This window comes from Choloepus didactylus, chromosome 7 (assembly GCF_015220235.1).
Source record: "Choloepus didactylus isolate mChoDid1 chromosome 7, mChoDid1.pri, whole genome shotgun sequence".
NCBI lineage: Eukaryota > Metazoa > Chordata > Mammalia > Pilosa > Megalonychidae > Choloepus > Choloepus didactylus.
The window spans coordinates 98,018,435-98,036,105 of NC_051313.1; the positions used below are offsets into that span (position 1 = coordinate 98,018,435).

The 17,671-nt window shown below is 40.0% G+C and overlaps 1 protein-coding gene across 2 annotated transcripts in view; it reads left to right on the plus strand.

Annotated features, from left to right (window-relative positions):
* Positions 1-17,671, plus strand: part of ELOVL5 (ELOVL fatty acid elongase 5) — an 85,906-nt gene that overhangs the window by 56,514 nt on the left and 11,721 nt on the right. For both annotated transcript variants that reach the window (XM_037842530.1, XM_037842532.1), the window contains exon 3: positions 2,577-2,764. In XM_037842530.1, coding sequence (XP_037698458.1) covers positions 2,577-2,764 — 188 coding nt within the window. The remainder of the gene's footprint in view (positions 1-2,576; positions 2,765-17,671) is intronic.

Consider the following 17,671-nt stretch of genomic DNA (forward strand, 5'->3'; position numbering starts at 1 on the left):
TACTTACTTTTTATACTTGTCAATCTTCTAAAAAAGTAAATCAGTTCCATATTGCCTTTTTTTTTCATATTGCCTTCTTTTAATGTTAATGTCTTATCTATGAAGAAGGAACTTTTTAGGTTCACAAAAAGGTTAACAGAAAAACTACAGATGGCTTTTGAACTGATGAAAGAACCTTTTTCACTCATGATTTTTAAAATACAAAAGAAAACAATAAAAAGACACTGTCTATTTGTATGGCACAGACTGAATATTTTTGATACCAACTGTGAAAACAGTGAGGTTGTGAGGAAAGAGTTTAAATTGGTACAGTTTCTCTAGAGGAGGACAGTGATGCTTTCTATTGAAATTAAAATGCACATGCCCTTTAACCCAGCTATTCCACTCCTAAGACTATCGCACAGCTAACCTTGATCAGTTATGCACAGATATATATATATAAGTATACTCATTACAGCATTGTTTGTCAAAACTGCAAATAAGCTAGATGCCCATCAACTGGGGGCAGATTAAATAAATTAGGTAGGCATTGCAAAGAATGAGTTAGATCTATCTGTATGTGCTTGTATCATAATAATACCTTACATTAGCTTTAAGGGACAGAAAATACAACTTTAAGTGACTGAAATAGTAATATAAATTATTGGGTTACATTACCAGGGAGGGCAGCTGTCCCCTGAGTTATTTCAGGGACTCTGTGATGTCACTGAGGACCCCTGTTTTATCATTTTCTACTTTTCCATCCTCAGTACATCAGCAGTTTTGTCCTGAGAATATGTTCCTCCATCTTCCTTGGTTGCAGTATGGCTGCAGCAGCTTCAGGCCACACATCCAGAGGAGGAGGGGGAAATTTGCTCATTTGCATGGTTTTAAGAACAAGGAAACTCTTCCCTAGAATCCGTCACCAGTTGTTGCCCCCTCAAAGCTCAGAGGCCAGAATTGCTTCTCATTCCCATGTCTGAACCCAGTTACCAGAGAGAGGTTAGGAACACTGTGATGGGCTAATCCATAAGGGTTCACCACCTGGGACTGGGGTTGGGGCCAGCCACCCTGGGCACACAGTATGAAAGGAGAATGGGTACTTGCCAATATGGAAAGATGAAGATCTATTATAAAATAAATGCAAGGTGCAAAACAGAGCTTTAAGTAAAAGGAAATGGGTTATTTTTGTTTGTGCGTTTGTTTATCTGCGATATGTACACACAAACATAACTAACAATCTTGTGTTAGCTGCTGAGTGGAAACGTTTTTTCCTCAGAATTGATAGTTAAGGCCCAGAACTGAGAACAAAAGGCCTTAAGGATCCCCATGTTAAGTTCACTGGAGCCAGCCACTTTCCTGAAGGACTTCTAAGAACTACTAGTTCAGCAGAAGTGACAGTAACACCTTCCACCTTCTTAGAATAACTAGTGGGAGGAGGCGGAGGGCAGGTCCCTCTGAAGCCAAGAAAAGAACATCACAGGAGAAACACTGGGAAAATTTAGGGTGTCTGCAAGAAAGGAAGACTTGACAATTGGTTCCCCAAGTGAACGGATCTTTATTTAACCTACGCTTGTCCTGTGAGGTAAAGGGACAGATTACTGGGGAGAATAGCAAGATAATCTAGCCAGGTGGTAAGAAGGGGCAAAGACTACCTCCACTAGCTGCTGCTTCTCAGAAGACACAGGAGGTGAATCCTTTATGTGTCTCTGAATTCCAGAGTCAGGGACCTTGGAGAGCAGATAAGATTGAGAAGGTGCAGGCTTTTTAGAGATCATCACAGCAGGAAGCAAAGGGGGAACCTACAGCAGAGATGGCATTTTGGGAGTTAGCTAGAAGATGAAGTTGGATCTTGCAGGGGATGAACAAACACCTACAGGAGCAAGCTGCCCCCAGTCACATGGAGCCCATGAAAGCAGGCAGGGAGTTTACTGCTATCTGAGGCATCTTGTCCCCTCTTTTGTTAATCATTACACTTGTGGGAGATGCTATCTTTCTAATCAGTGACAATAAACTTAAATGTCTGCCTCCTCCCCAATGCTTATTCTCGGGTGGTAGGTGTTACTTTCAGTTCTGCTGAACTGGTGGTTCTTAGTCCTTCAGAGAAGTGGCTCTTCCCAGTGAACCTAAGGGGATTCTTAAGGTCTATTTTCTCTTGAGTTTATGCACTGGTGGGCAGACACTTGGCTGAGATGGAGCACTTGAGAGTTCAAAGATTGCACTTCTTGACTTTCATCACCCCATGCATAATTCAACAATTAATGGAAATTTTAGTTAAAATTTAGCCAATGGAAAATTTAGCTGCTGCTTATCCTTAAAATTCTTTGGAAAAGAATATTTATTATTTTACTTAGCAAAAACCATGAATATTGTACATTGTTATTCAGAACCTATAACAAGGGGTGGGGTTCAGCTTGTTTGATATGTGTTGAAAATTCATGCCCCCTCTTTTGGTTGCTTTGTGGGATTTGGAAACAATATTAGATGACTTAGAAAATTGTGGTTAGAGAAATTTTTTTTAAGTTTGAAAAGTTGTGATTATTTTTATACTTACCTTGTTTATCACTAAATATTTTCCTTCTTTTATTGTTTTCTAGATACCAGAGTAAAAGGATGGTTTCTTCTGGACAATTATATACCAACTTTTATCTGCTCTGTCATATACTTATTAATTGTATGGCTGGGACCAAAGTACATGAAGAACAGACAGCCGTTCTCTTGCCGGGGAATATTAGTGGTGTATAACCTTGGACTCACATTGCTGTCTCTCTATATGTTCTGTGAGGTAGGACAAAGGTTAACGTGGGCTTCCTCTTATTTAAATGTACACCCATCACTGTCCTGAGTTGTGTTCTTAATGATGAAAGGCAGCTGCTTGAGGTGGGAGAGAATTGGGAGGGCAGGTGCATTATTGCATTCTGCATATGTTTTAAAATTGATTTTTCAAAATGCCAGAGTTATTTTTACAAATATGCCTTTTGGAATATCTAAAAAAAGAAGCCTTGCTATTGATTTTTTAAATTTATGATTTCTGTTATATTCAGAATTAAATATTTTCAAAAACACTCTTATACAAACAAAATACAGAGTGAAAATGAACAAAACATGAAAAACAAACCTGTGGGAATTCTATTATTAAGCATTTAATAAGTGCTTGATTCTTGTTTGGAGGTGGGGGTGGGTGGAGGAGGAAGGAAGTAGGTGGTACTTGTGTCTGGAGTCTTTTGTAGTAAATCAGTCCTGATCTGATAACTGAAAATAGCTTTGAGTTCTGACAAGTTATTTTTTAAAAGCTAAGAAGAGTAGATAGTGAGATCAGCTTGTAGGTTTTCAATGTTCTTTGTAAGTCCAAGCCCTACTATTTCCTTTATGTAATTGGAAAGTTGAAAATCAAATTTGATGATCTGGGTTCATCAAAAGGCAAATGTAGCTTATGTAAAAATGAGAGACAAATTGGAATCAACACTTCTATTCTCTTTGTTTCGCAAAGTATAATAATATAGCCTTTAAAGCTAAAGTGTGTGGGGGAGGAAAACACAATTTGCATAATTTTTAGGGGAAGGACTACACCACTACACCTTTCAAGCTTACAACACAGACCTATTGCTAAATTTCTGGGGTGGAGAATTAAACCATAGAGAAAATGAACACTTTCAAGCATGAATAGTAGGTTTTTAACCTCCCTTTTTGTGTGGCTTTAATTCTCCAAGAGGTAGTAAAGAAGAGGATATGGCGGGGGGGAGGGTTGGGAGAGGTGAGAAATTAACATGACTCTTGAATGTAATGTTTAGAGGGAAAAATGAATTCTCCATCAGTCTAAGGCAGTGATGGTATCTCCCTGTCTGCACGTAGTTGTGCGTCTGAGTGTATAAGCCAGTGAAAAACAATGTATTTGATCTTCAGAAGGTAACAACTGTGGGAGAGCTGTGTATTGTTCTCCCATATATTTATGGATTGTATGATTAAGATAGTAGATGCTGCTATTACTGCTTTTATATTTGTTACTCTATGAAATGTTCACAACTCCTTTTTTGCCTTTTTTTTTTTTTGTCCTGTTCTAGAATGAAGGCAGTTTAATTAGCTTCAAAGATGGATATTGCAGGACTGGAGGCAGGGGAAGTGCAAGGAATGACTCCTGGCCCCACTGTGCAGAATTCTCTGTTTTCAAGGGACAAAACCACAGCAAGCGGTCGGGTTTTTCAGGGTGAACTGTTTATTTTCCCATAATTGATAGACGATAGAGCCATTTCCTTAAGAAAACTTTATAGAGTTCATTATTACACATGGAATATTTTTTTAAGAAGATATTTAAGATTATTAAGCCTTAATAGAACTTAAGTATTTGCCTTATATGTTTCTCAAGTCCTGGAGACATAGCTGTAACTAATTGCATAATTTAACCTCTCTTAAACAGATAATTGGTAAAGAAGGGAAGAAAATTGCTGCATTAATTACTGCTTGGAGCATTTGAATGAATTTGGGGGGTTCCAAACTCACTGTAATAGGAAATAGAGATTTTCCTCTGAAAGTTTTTGGTGAGAACAACAGAAGACTTTGAGCAGTGTCTAAGCACTGAATGTAGAGTTTTAAGGACTATACAGAAGAGGAAAATAACATTTTTAACTCAAAATTTAGAGTACATACAGAGGTAATATGCAAATTAAGTACGTTTATAAAAATATACACAGATCAGATATGCCTGGGTTGAAAATAAGCCCTAGAACTCCAAGTTAGATGATATTTACATGTGATTTTGTCTGACTTTTTATCTTTGCTTGCACAAAGCTGTCAGTAGTACCATGGTAACATGTCCTCTGTCCAGCTTTGAATTTCATTTTAGCTATGTGTTTTTCTTTTTTTATTTAGCATTTATGTTCCGCTGAATACTAAAACATAGAGTCTATGAAGAATTTTTTAAATAAATATGTAGTCATTTGTATTTTTTGTTTATTTAATTCTGTGGCATGAATTCACAGTTGCTTTGGTAAGATCTAGGTTAATATAAAGAAAATCAACTCTCACTTAAAGGAGACAGGAAAAAATGGTGGAAAAAAGGGAGATAAAAAGAAAATGAAAGGGGAGACACCAAAACCTTAAAATTACTTGGAAGAAGGAAAAGAACTAAATTGTAATGTTAAAACTGTGAAACTGAGTTTAAAATGTAGAAAGAATATAGACTTGTTCATGGTTCACACATTTAGAAGAAATAAAATTAAAAGGAGAGAATATAAATGGCATTACTTCTATTTATCTTGTTAAGTCAGTGTTATTTCCAGGAAAAATATTTCTAGTTATAGAAGAGTATTCAGCTTTGTAAAACTTATGCCCTCGTAGCAAACATGAAATCTTGTGTGCCTTCCCCCACTGAGATTCAGGGCATATTTCATCTAAATAGAAGCCCCACTGCTTTTTCAAACTGTCCACGTCTCTCCCTGTCCTGTCCCAAACCCCAGCTTAAGAATCTCTGCCTACCTCTTGCCAAATTGGAGCTTTTCCTCATCATGCAGCATATAGCCAGACTGGACCGTGTTTCCCCTGCCCACCCAGCGAGCTGTCAAAACCCCTTCTGACTCCTGTATTGGAGTATTAAACTTGATGTTCCCATCCAGGCAGCAGCACTCTCCTGAAGTGGAATCGTTCTGATGGGCCTGCTCTTCCTGCATTGTGCCTCTGACCTCTGATCTCCCGACGCAAAGATGATCTGATTGCTTGGTGTGCTAGAGTAGAAAAAGGAGCACCCCTGCTGATTGCCTGTGTCTCGGGGCACTGATCCTTGGACCTATCAGCAGCTGCCCAGGGACTCAGGGTTAGTTTTGGATGGTACACATGGCTTTGAACATCCCAGGATCCTTGTACCGCACTGAAGGAACTGCTGGATCCTTGCCTCAGAAGAAAGCGGTGCAGCTGGCAGGCACTTGGAGCTTTCTTAGTCTGTCCATTATGCCCAATTCTACTGAAACCCCAGCAACACCAGGCTCTTTCATTCTTCTGGGCCCCCACTGCTTGGAAACTAACTCCCTCTTCCCAAACCCAAGTCCGCCTCTGTTTGGCAATCTCCATCTCATTTTTTGAGGACTTTGTTCAAGGATCAGGTCCTCTGTGAAATCATGAGAATACTGGGTGAGAGAATCAGTTCTGGTGGTTTTTTTTGTTTTTTTTTTGTTTTGTTGTTTTTTGTTTTGTTGTTTTTTTTTTTTTTTTCAGCCTTTCCATTGTTTCCAAGGAATAGGACACCTACCTTTCAATTTAAGGGTCATATAGAAGTGTCCCCTAACGTACCATCCCCCTTCCCCACCACCCACACAGATCCCTGGTTTACCAGTTGGCTATACTTAAAATGTTTCTTCCACATCTTTTTCTTCCCATTGTTACTGTGGTTGATTATTCCACCAAATATATACAGAGTATGATGATAGAAAAAAGCACATGTCAAAGCCATGTTTTTACATTATTTATTAAAGATAAATCAATAATTACAAACAAGATTATTTTGTATTTGTGTATGTTTATTCCCTTGCAGTTAGAACTGAGAGCATTACCACTCTCTCAGACATTCAGAAAAACACTTAAAATGTGATTTTTAAAAGATGGTTGCTAGCTGGATAAATGGGTGTGGATTGGCATAGATCCAAAAGCTATTCTTTCTTCTCCTTTGCAATTTTAAAACTTTAATTTAGGAACTCTTTAAAAATGGAAAATAAAATCATAATGATAGCTGTGTACCCACCGAAGGTTGACGTTTTACTGGTTTTAAAATTTTTGTTTAAAAAAATGAAGCATTACAAAAATGCATCTAAAGTGCATCTCCTTCCCAGACATAACTTTTTTCTAAAATTCCTAGTTTCTTCTCTGTGTTTGAAATACATTTATCCATGGCAATACAGAGTATGTTCTCAGGGTTTTTTTTTTTTTTACATATACATAAATGATATACTGTCTATACTCTTTTTCAAATAGCCTTTTTCCGTCAGTATTGCATTTTGAGATGAATCCATGTTGAATCATAGATTTAATCCATTGATTTTAACTGCTCTGTATTATTTCATTGTTAGAATTTAGGACATTTTTAACTCTTTTTCTATGGATAGTCATGTAGTTTATGGAAGTTGTTTGCAGCTAAACAGTGCTGCATTGAATGTTCTTAGAAATGTCTCTGTATGCAAATACATGGGTTTTTTGGTCAGATATACACCTAGGAGAGAAATGGCTGAGTCTGACAGTCTCTTACCTTTTAATGGGCAAATATAATCCATTTTCATTTAGCGTAATTATTATTTTTGGAATAATTTCCATCACCTTTGTATATGTGTGCTTTGCCCTTTTTCTCCTTTCCTACTTCCTGTCGAATTTTTATATTCATGATTTCTTTTCTCGTTTTACTGGTTTGAATGTTACTCATTCTAATTCTTTTCTTTCAGTGGTTACCCATAAATTTTTAACATGCCTTCTTGACTTAATAAAGTCTAAAGTGAAGCAACGTTTCTATTCTCTGTTCTCTCCTCTTCTGTATTATTGTTCTCAAGGTGTTTAATTCCACCTGTTTTTAAGTTCCTAAGCAATTGGCATTATTACAATCAATGCATACTCCCTCTGCCCACTTAATATTGATCTGTAAGATCCATTCTTTCCTTTGAGGTTCAGTTTTCTTCTTCTGAAGTAGTTCTTTCTGTGAGTGGTAAATTCTTAGACTCTGCACATCATTTTACTTGTCTTTGCACTTGAGTAATATTTAAGCAGGGCATAGGATTCTAGATTAACAGTTATTTTTCTCTCTGCAGTTTGAAGATTTATTCCTTTGTCTTCTGGCCTCTAGTGTTGTTGAAAAGTCTGCTGTCAGTCCCATTTTTGTTCATTTGTAGGTAATCTTTTTCAGGTTCTTTTAAAACTTTGTTTAAAAATAAAACAGTAGTCCTCAGTTCCTAGGTCGGGATTTATTTTTATTTATCTCATTCAGGACTTCGTGTGCCTTCAATCTGAAGATTTATATGTTTTGTTACTTCAGGGAGTACTTCGGCATCATCTTCTTGACCATGGCATCTCTCCTTCCCTCCATTCTCTCCTCGAGCTTCTCTTAGACATATGTTGGACATTCTCAGTCTATCCTCTACATAACCTCTCTTTCATATTTTTCTACACCTTTGTCTTTGTCTCTCTCTGTTGCATTCTTTTAACTCACTCATACTTTCTTCAGTGGTGTCTAATCTGCCATTTAACCCTTCCATTGAGTTTTTAGTTTAAGTGACTCTATTTTTCAATTCTAAAAAAGTTCACTTTGGAGTTTTCATAATACTGCTTGTTCTTTTTCATTCCATAACATGGAAACATTCCACACACTCCCCCATGATATAGATATATAACAGTGATCTTCAAACTTAATCATTTGCTCTATTGCTTTTTTAAGCATCCTTTACAAAGTTTGCTTACAGCTACCTCTGTGAGGTCATGCCTCCAGGACATAAACAAGTCTATGTTAAATTTCTTTACCTCTCTTTAAAAAAAAAAATGGTTTAAAAAAAAATGGCTTTGTTAGGTATCTTCTGTAAGTATCCCAAACTTGTATTTCTGGGGTCCATTTCAGGTAAATGTGTCTTCCCCAAATAAAAGAAAGATTTTTAAAGGACTTGATGAAATCTAACTTCCTCTTTTCTGGAGAATAACTTTGGTGGGCAAAACTCACCTTATGTTTAGACATCACCAGTTGGAAATTTGTTGGTGTGTTTTATATAGCAGTTTTGTTGTGTGTTTATAGTGGGGAAAGTTGAGGCTGCTTTTGTTCAGTTTGCCCCATTGCCAGAACCAGAAGTCAGTATTTTTATTTGAATCTTCTTTTGAATCTGATGCTTCTTTATTAGAAAGATGAAAGAAATTGAGCGTTTGGTGGGATGGATGTTTTGCTTGTTCTTTCTAACCTCTGTATAATTGTGGGGCTGTTAAAGCTTCTCTCCCAGGGCACCTGACAGGCTTGTCTTTTCCGGACTCTGGTTTTGAAGGTCTTCTGATAGAACCACAGAGCAGTTGCTTTGGAAACATTATATTCTAAACTGTGTTGTTTTTCTTTCCCTTCAGGCTTTCCTAAAATAGATATGTTATTGTGGGAAAATAAGATTTGGAAAAATACTTAAAGACCTGGCAACTGACTATCGAATGTTCAAAAAAATAATAATTTGTTTACCAAAATGCACTGAAAAAGATTTACTATTCTTTTTCTCATTTAACAGAGGTATAGAAAAGTTGAAACATCTGGTGAGATTAATACTTCTGTAACAAAGGCCTGACCATTCTCTAAAATACTTGTCACTCTCAGTTCCCTCACAACTGAAATTCCTCACACAGAAGGAAACCCCCCCTCTCTCTGGTAGTGGAAACACTCTGCTCAGTTACTTGCCCCTCAGTTTATCTGACACTGCCATGAGAGAATGTTTCACGGTAGGGAGAATGGAAAGAAGGATATAGCCCAGACACCCTTCCCCTCACTTCTCACCCACACCTGGTGTGCCGGTTTGAATGTATTATGTCCCCCAGAAAAAGCCATATTCTTTGATGCAGTCTTGTGGGGCAGATGTTTTGCTGCTGATTAGATTTGCATGGAAATGCGCCTCACCCAACTGTAGTTGATAACTCTGATGAGATATTTCCATGGAGGCATGGCCCCACCCATTCAGGGTAGGCCTTGATCAGTGGAGCCATATAAATGAGCTGATGGGCAGAGGGAACTCAGTTCAGCTGTGAGTGATGTTTTGAAGAGGAGCTACAGCCAAGAGGGACACTTTGAAGAAAGCACAGGAGCTACAGATGAGAGACAGTAGCAGACTCTTGCTCTGGAGAAGGTAAGAGAGGACAAATACCCCAAGTGCAACTAAGAGTGACATTTTTGAGGAACTGCAGCCTAGAGAGGAACGTCCTGGCAGAAAGCCATTTTGAAACCAGAACTTTGGAGCAGACGCCAACCACATGCCTTCCCAGCTAACAGAGGTTTTCCAGACACCATTGGCCATCCTCCAGGGAAGGTACCTGATTGCTGATGTGTTACCTTGAATATTTTATGGCCTTAAGACTGTAACTGTGTAACCAAATAAACCCCCTTTATAAAAGCCAGTCCATTTCTGGTGTTTTGGATTCCAACAGCATTAGCAAACTAGAACAGATTTTGGTACCAGGAGTGGGGTGCTTTTGCTGCTGAGTTTGCAAATACCAAACATGTTGGAGTGGCTTTTTAAATGGATGGGGGAAGATTCTGGAAGAATTGTGAGGCACTTGATAGAAAAGGCCTAAACTGCTTTGAAGAGACTGTTTGTGGAAATATGTACTCTAAAGATACTTCTGATGAGGCCTTGAACAGAAATGATGAATGTGTTGTTGCGAACTGGAAGAAAGGCGATCCTTGTTTTAATGGGCAGAGAATTTGGCAAAATTGAGTCCTGGTGTCAGATGTAAGGAAGAATTTGAAAGCGACAACCTGGAATACTTAGCTGAGGAGATCTCTAGACTACATGTGGAGGATGTACCCTGGCTTCTCCTAGCAGCTTATAGTAAAATGCGAGCGGAGAGAAACTTAGAACTGAACTCTTGGGTTCAAAGAAACCAGAAGCTGATGGCTTGGAAAATTATGAGCTTCCAGGGGGTGGAATCCCAGAAGCTACAGCCCAACTTGAGGATGTAAACAAACATAGAACCCAGCTGCGATTTCAGTACAAGCCAAGATTGGAAAAGGAGTTAAGCAGAAAGGAATTGTGGAAAGTCCTGTTGTCTGACGGCTTTGACCCCTGTGTGCTTCCTGGGAAGCCAATAAAATTTTTGTGAGATCTTTATAGACAGAGCCATTGCTGGTCTGGACTGGAGGAGACAGACAAGGAACAAATTAAAGGAAAAATTCCTTCAAAGACAGAGCCATGGAGGTTGAGGTCTGGAGTCAAGAGTTCTCGGGCTGGGAGAGTGGAGTAGCCCACACGCATGGAAAGGGTGAGTTTGCCCTGGAGGTTGAGGGCGGGCCTTCCGCCTCAGTGCTCAGGAAGTATTCAGCGACCCCAAGCCTCAAAGAGGGTGGAGCACATACCCAGGGAATTGGGGAGAGCCTGGCTGCCACCACACTGTTCTGAAGGGGTTGAGCATGTGCCCTGGAGATGGAAGGGAATCCGGAAACTGCCCCCATGTTTGAGGAGGGTGTGGCCGAGAAGGTGGTCTCCCCAACGTGTAGTTATGTTGGAGCACTCACCTAAGTATTTGGAGAGGAAAGGGCTGCCACAAAGGCCCTTAGGAAGGGTTAGACTCCCACTCTCTCAAGCCCTAAGGATGCAATATAGTTCTGTAAATGATTCTCAGACTTGGAAATCTAATGGAGTTTATCCTGCAGGTTTTAGGGACTGTTTCGGTCCTGTTAACCCTGTTTTCCTTACTGTTTCTCCTTATAGCAGTGGGAATATTTATCCTATGAATGTCCCTCCTTTGTATATTGGAAGCACATAAGCTTTTCCAAGTTCACAGATCCATAGCTAAAGGAAAAGTATGCCTTAGGACTGACCACGCCTATAGTTGATTTTGATGGGATCTTGTACTTACCTATTGTTACTGAAATGAGAAAAAGTTCTTGTGATATTGTGATAGGATGAATGTATTTTGTATTTGGAAAGAATATGTTTTTCTGAGGTCCAGGTGGTGGAATGTGCCAGTTTGAATGTATTATGTCCCCCAGAAAAAGCCATATTCTTTGATGCAATCTTGTGGGGCAGACGTTTTGGTGCTGATTAGATTTGCATGGAAATGCGCCTCACCCAACTGTAGTTGATAACTCTGATGAGATATTTCCATGGAGGCATGGCCCCACCCATTCAGGGCAGAGGGAACTCAGTTCAGCTGTGAGTGATGTTTTGAAGAGGAGCTACAGCCAAGAGGGACACTGAAGAAAGCACAGGAGCTGCAGATGAGAGACAGTTTGAAGATGGCTGTTAAAAGCAGACTCTTGCTCTAGAGAAGGTAAGAGAGGACAAATACCCCAAGTGCAACTAAGAGTGACATTTTTGAGGAACTGCAGCCTAGAGAGGAACATCCTGGGAGAAAGCCGTTTTGAAACCAGTACTTTGGAGCAGACGCCAGCCACATGCCTTCCCAGCTAACAGAGGTTTTCCAGACACCATTGGCCATCCTCCAGTGAAGGTACCTGATTGCTGATGTGTTACCTTGGACACTTTATGGCCTTAAGACTGTAACTGTGTAACCAAATAAACCCCCTTTATAAAAGCCAGTCCATTTCTGGTGTTTTGCATTCCGGCAGCATTAGCCAACTAGAACACCCAGGGAATGGGAAAGGAATGCCTTCAAACAGAGGAAGACTGGGATTGGTCTAAGGCCAGTTCTATCTCCTTTAAGCTGACTCTGGAAACTTTTGATAACTTGGCTTTGTAGCTGGTATAACAAGGAGCACATTACTCTAGAAATCCTCAGCTAAACCAGGCTTGCTTACAAAGCAAGAGTCAACAGGTATACTGGAAACCTTTCTTTAAATTATGCAAAGGTTGCTCTGGTTGGGACTTCCTTAAACAGTAAGGAAGCAGCATCACTTCGGACCTAGTAATGGCCCTTCAAGCCCTGGGAAGCAGAAATACTGAACATTTGCTTAGAACCATAACATAAACTTATATAGTTCCAGGTACTGGGCTAATTTATTTTTTTTTATTTTTTATTTTTTTTGGCTTTTAAAAAAGGGGTTTATTTCATTACAAAGTTACAGTCTTAAGGCCATAAAATGTCCAAAGTAAGTCATGAACAATCAGGTACCTTCACTGGAGGATGGCCAATGGTGTCCAGAAAACCTCTGTTACTGGGAAGGCATGTGACTGGCGTCTGCTCCAGAGTTCTGGTTTCAAAATGGGTTTCTCCTGGGACATTTCTCTCTAGGCTGCAGTTCCTCAAAAATGTCTCTCTTAGTTGCTCTTGGAGTGTTTTTCCTTTCTTAACTTCTCCAGAGCAAAAGTGTACTTTCAACAGCCATCTTCAAACTATCTGTCATCTGTAGCTACTCTCTCAGCTCCTGTGCTTTCTTCAAAGTGTCCCTCTTGGCTGTAGCTCCTCTTCAAAATGTCACTCTCAACTGCACTGAGTTCCTTCTGTTTGTCAGTTCATTTATATGGCTCCAGTGATTTAATTTAGACCCATCCTGAATGGGTGGGGCAACACCTCTGGAAATTATCCAATCAGAGTCATCACCCACAGTTGGGTGGGGTGCATCTCCACGGAAATACTCAAAGAATTACAATCTAATCAACAGTGATACGTCTGCCCACACAAGATTACATCAAAGATAATGGTGTTTTGAAGGACATAATACATTCAAACTGGCACAGATATCAATCTTGTTCACTTTGATACCAACTTAATGACTTTCTAATCTACTTTTTCACTATTAAAAAATGGTCTTCATTTAAATGCAGTAGTCACAATCCTGTTGATAGGAATACATTTTTGATCTCATAAAAAGCTTTGGATAATGACTTGAAGGCATAGCTCTTTTCACCGATATCTTGGAAACAGGAATGTGTTGCCCTTTTTATAGTATTCTGGAGAGTCACAGATTTTGGTAGGAAAAAGAACCATAATCTGTAATAATCTTGTGTTTTACTTGGGGTGGAGTTGCAAGGTAGGTGGACAAAATATTGAAAAACATATGGAAGTACTGACTATAAATATCAGCAACTTATGGTGTCAATTAACATATTTATAAGACTTTTTTTTTTCTTATCCCAATGATAAAATGAGAAGCAGTTTTGGTAAAGTCATAAGAGATGAGTAGTAATCAGGTTTTAATTATATGTCATTTGTACGTCTGTGAATAATTACCTGACAGTTGCTATCAGGGTGACAGTGACTGACAGAACACTATCAGTGGTTCCAGGCAAAGGACACATCTTCTGATGTGAATAAAGGATAAAAAAATTCACCTGTATAAAGGCAGCTACAAAGAGCAAGGAATGCACCAGTGTTCACAGTTGGAGAGGCAAGGTTCCCTGGCCTCCAAGTCTTGGGGTCCTCTGTTGCCAGTGACAGTCCTTACTTAGGGTAAGGACCTCTTCATCTACTTAGATGTCTGCCTTTTGCCATCTCTATGGGAATGTCCTTCTAAGTCATTCCAATTTTTCTGACTCCCTGCCCAATTGGTGGAAGTTACTAGCCCCAGCCCCAGAACATTCCTGGGTATTTACAACCACTCTTGGTGAATCAAACATTAATTTCCTTTGCATAATGTAAACCCTAGTGGATCAGCTTCAGGCCTATTTGTGTTTAGTCTTTGAGTTCTAAGAATATCAACTTTGGCTTTGTAGTCTGTTGTGAAAAATAGCTTAGACTTGATAGTCTCTTGTGAAAACCAGTTTAGGACTAGCATTCTGTTAAAAAAAATAGCAAATAGCAAGAAGGCAAAATTATAGCAGGCTTTCATATGAAAAGCACCTTCCAGGGTCAGAGGTGGTTGCAGATCCAATTGGAGAGACCTGGGCAGTATTAATGGTCCATCGAGGGGTTGTAAACTGAGAGCCATCTGGGCCTGTGGATGTATGTTGCTTGGCTGACATGATGTTCTGCCTTGTTCTAATTGAATTTGAAAATCTTTGGTTGGAATATCACTCTACAGTTTGCCACAATTCTCAGAGTTTCCCATGTATTGCTTTGCCCTTGACCCATTTCATATCATCTCCAGCTTTTGGTGGGAGCCTTGGTGAGAGGTTTCCAGTCCAGAGCTAAGAAAAGCAGGAAGGCTACTAGTTAAACTACTGGAGTCAGCGTCTCAGGAATATAGCAGCAAACAGCAACCAGGCCCAGAGTTGGAGGAACACAAAGGCAGGTGTAGAGAATATAATTGGCAGTAGTCAGAAACCATCCAGGGTAAGAAGTCGTGGAGAGATCACGACGGCTCTCTCAGGCCGGGCAGGCATCGCGTTCGCAGGAAGACAACCGAGGATCTTGCAAGATAGGGAGCCCAGCCAAACACGTGGTAGGCTGCCGTGCCGCCGTGCCAGAGGAAGCGGCTAATTTATTTAATGTTCATCACATCCCTATGTGATAGATACAATTACTATCCCCTTTCTACAGAGGAGAGAGTTCTGGCTTGGAGCTGGGATTCAAGTCTGTGCTCTTAGTCATTATGCAATAGTTCTTCAAAATGCTAAATTTTAGCTTGAGGTTTTTCTCTCCCCAGCCACTAATACTCCTGTGAAGTATAAAATGAGCAGTTTTGCTGATTATATGGAAGCAACCTACAAGAAACCACCAACTAGGAGGTCTTGGAGAAAATAGGGTTGCCGGGATAAGAGGGCCTCCAGTTCAGGAAAAATGCCAGACATACCTATTTCAGGTTGGGCTGAGGACAAGCTGTTTCTTTGTGCTTTGTTCTTAAGACTTCTCGAGTGTACAGAGCCTGTTCTTATGACTTAAGCAAGAGTATTAGATTCAGCTGTAACCCAAGGGTGTTCCTGGTCATAAGGAGGGGGGAAAACACTTTTAGGGGTCACAGGTAGGAAACTATCACAATGGGCATCCTTAGGCTCTGGGCATGCAGGGTCTGAAATTCAAAACTACATGCTTTGACCTGACTATTCCTTAATGTTGCTGCCAAAATAGGCCAGCTAAATCCTAGAGGAAATTGGAGTAGCTGATGGTTAATTTTAAACCAAGTATCTGCCAAAGCTCAAGATACAGCTAAAGATTGACTTTTCCACATAGTTCTTCAGGGATAGAGTATCGCCACCATGCTCTTCCTAAGGATTCAAAAAAAGACAAAATTAAAGGAACTTGGAGCTGTTGTTTAAGATTGCATTTGTACTGAGAGTCAGGTTTCCTATGTGCTAGTCTGAGAGGTGCCACAAGAAGCTGTGTGACTTCAGGCCATTCATAACCCTTCTCGGTCTCTGTTTCCTCATCTTAAAAAAACAGATAAGTGGGGGCTTGTACCAGGTGGAACAGGTACACACTGGGAGATCACATGTCAAACAGTCAAAGCTGTAAAAGTGCATCAACCCCACACATTTTGGTTGTGTTGCTTAGGAAGGTGCCTCGAGTCTGGTGATACTGTCCTGTATCTCTGTTCTCATCTCCGAATCTCTGTTCTCATTACCCTTCACCCTGTCTTTGCTTAGAGGATAATAACCACACAGCTGTCAAGCTCTCGTCACTAAAACCAGCCAACCCCCTTTGGGGGGCTGACCACTGGACCGATAATGGCCACTCAGAATGATGTTTTTCTACTTATTCTTTTTAAGTGTTTTAAATGAACTTGTTTTCCTGAGAAGCTTTGGTAGCATTCCAGAAAGTGCCATGGAAGTGATTATCATGTTAACCGTTATATACCTCATTTGTGGTTAAATGTGGTGTTAGGTGGGAAAAGTTAACTCTCACCATTAGAAATGATTCACTCCAGTGAACTGCATCATCCAGACCCAGCTGTGATACTAGCCTAAATTTTCTTCTTTAAATGAAAAGATGCATGAAACCACCATTCCTTATTTAATTTGTCTCATAAGGAGAGAAGAAAGCTTCTCGCTAAGCTTTAATTATAGCCCTTCAGATACCCCTGACCTAATTAAAGTTTGCTTTACTCCAAGAAAAAGAGAAAGCATAAATGGTTTTGTAGTGGTGCTGTTTGTATCTCGGTTACTTGGGAAAAGCCATGTAAATAATGGTCCCTCGGTCGCTCTTGGAGTAGTTGCTGGTATTGGGAACTGCGTAGGTGGTGGCAAACTGTTCGTTGTGGTCTCCTTTTTCATTGCAATAGTCATGCCCTCTTTTGATCTGATTCCCAGAAGCCCGAGATAGAGACCATAGAGCCTATTCTTACTTTCGATTCCTCACCTCCAGAAATCACCTTTGTTGGGCATGCTGGGCCCTCCCCTCCCACTCTGTAGTGTATTCTTCCAAGCAGTTTTATGAATTTCCAGGGAACTGACCAAAGCAGCTCCTTGGAAAGAAGCCAGGCCTGAGCCCTGAAGGGAAACAGTGGCCAATGTGACTCTTCTGATGGGCTTGTGGGGCTGCAGGGAAGATCATTCTGCTACCCAAGGACACTCTCTTTTCCTCTAACGGGAGGGAGATGGATGGAGCAGAAGCCCTCCGTTAATGATCCATTTTCTGGAGGCTTGGTTAGGGTCTCAGATGAATAAAGTTTAACTCAGGTGCTTGGTCCACACGTATTAAACTAATCAGTCCCTTCTGAAGACAAGGATATTTGCTAATTGAATTTTCCACATCCCTAGTGTGAAGCATAAGGAGGAAGGGTTTTTGTCTCATGAACAGAATTCAGATGAATATTGTCAAACTCTGGCCTCATTAAAGTACTGTCTTGTATTTTAAATTTTCCATTTGCAAAGCAAAAGTAAAATGAAGTCCCCCCTCCCTTTTTTTTTTGCTGCAAATAAAACATTAGGCCTAGATTTTTGCTGGGGAGGGAGGGTGGGAAACAGTGCCTTGAATCCTTCGTCATTAGTTTAACAAATATTTGCTCAGCACCTCTTGTGTACAAGTCCCCGGACTGGATTTTGTGTCACCACCCTCCCAGAGCTTATAGAAAAGCTTGAACAGATCCATTAACAAAAAGCTTAAAAAGAGCATGTGAACAAACAACTGCAAGTCAAAACAAGGTGAGCTTAGAGGTAGGAGAATAGACTTTGGGCCGCGGTGCTCAAGGAAGCATTCATGAAGAAAATAGAATTTT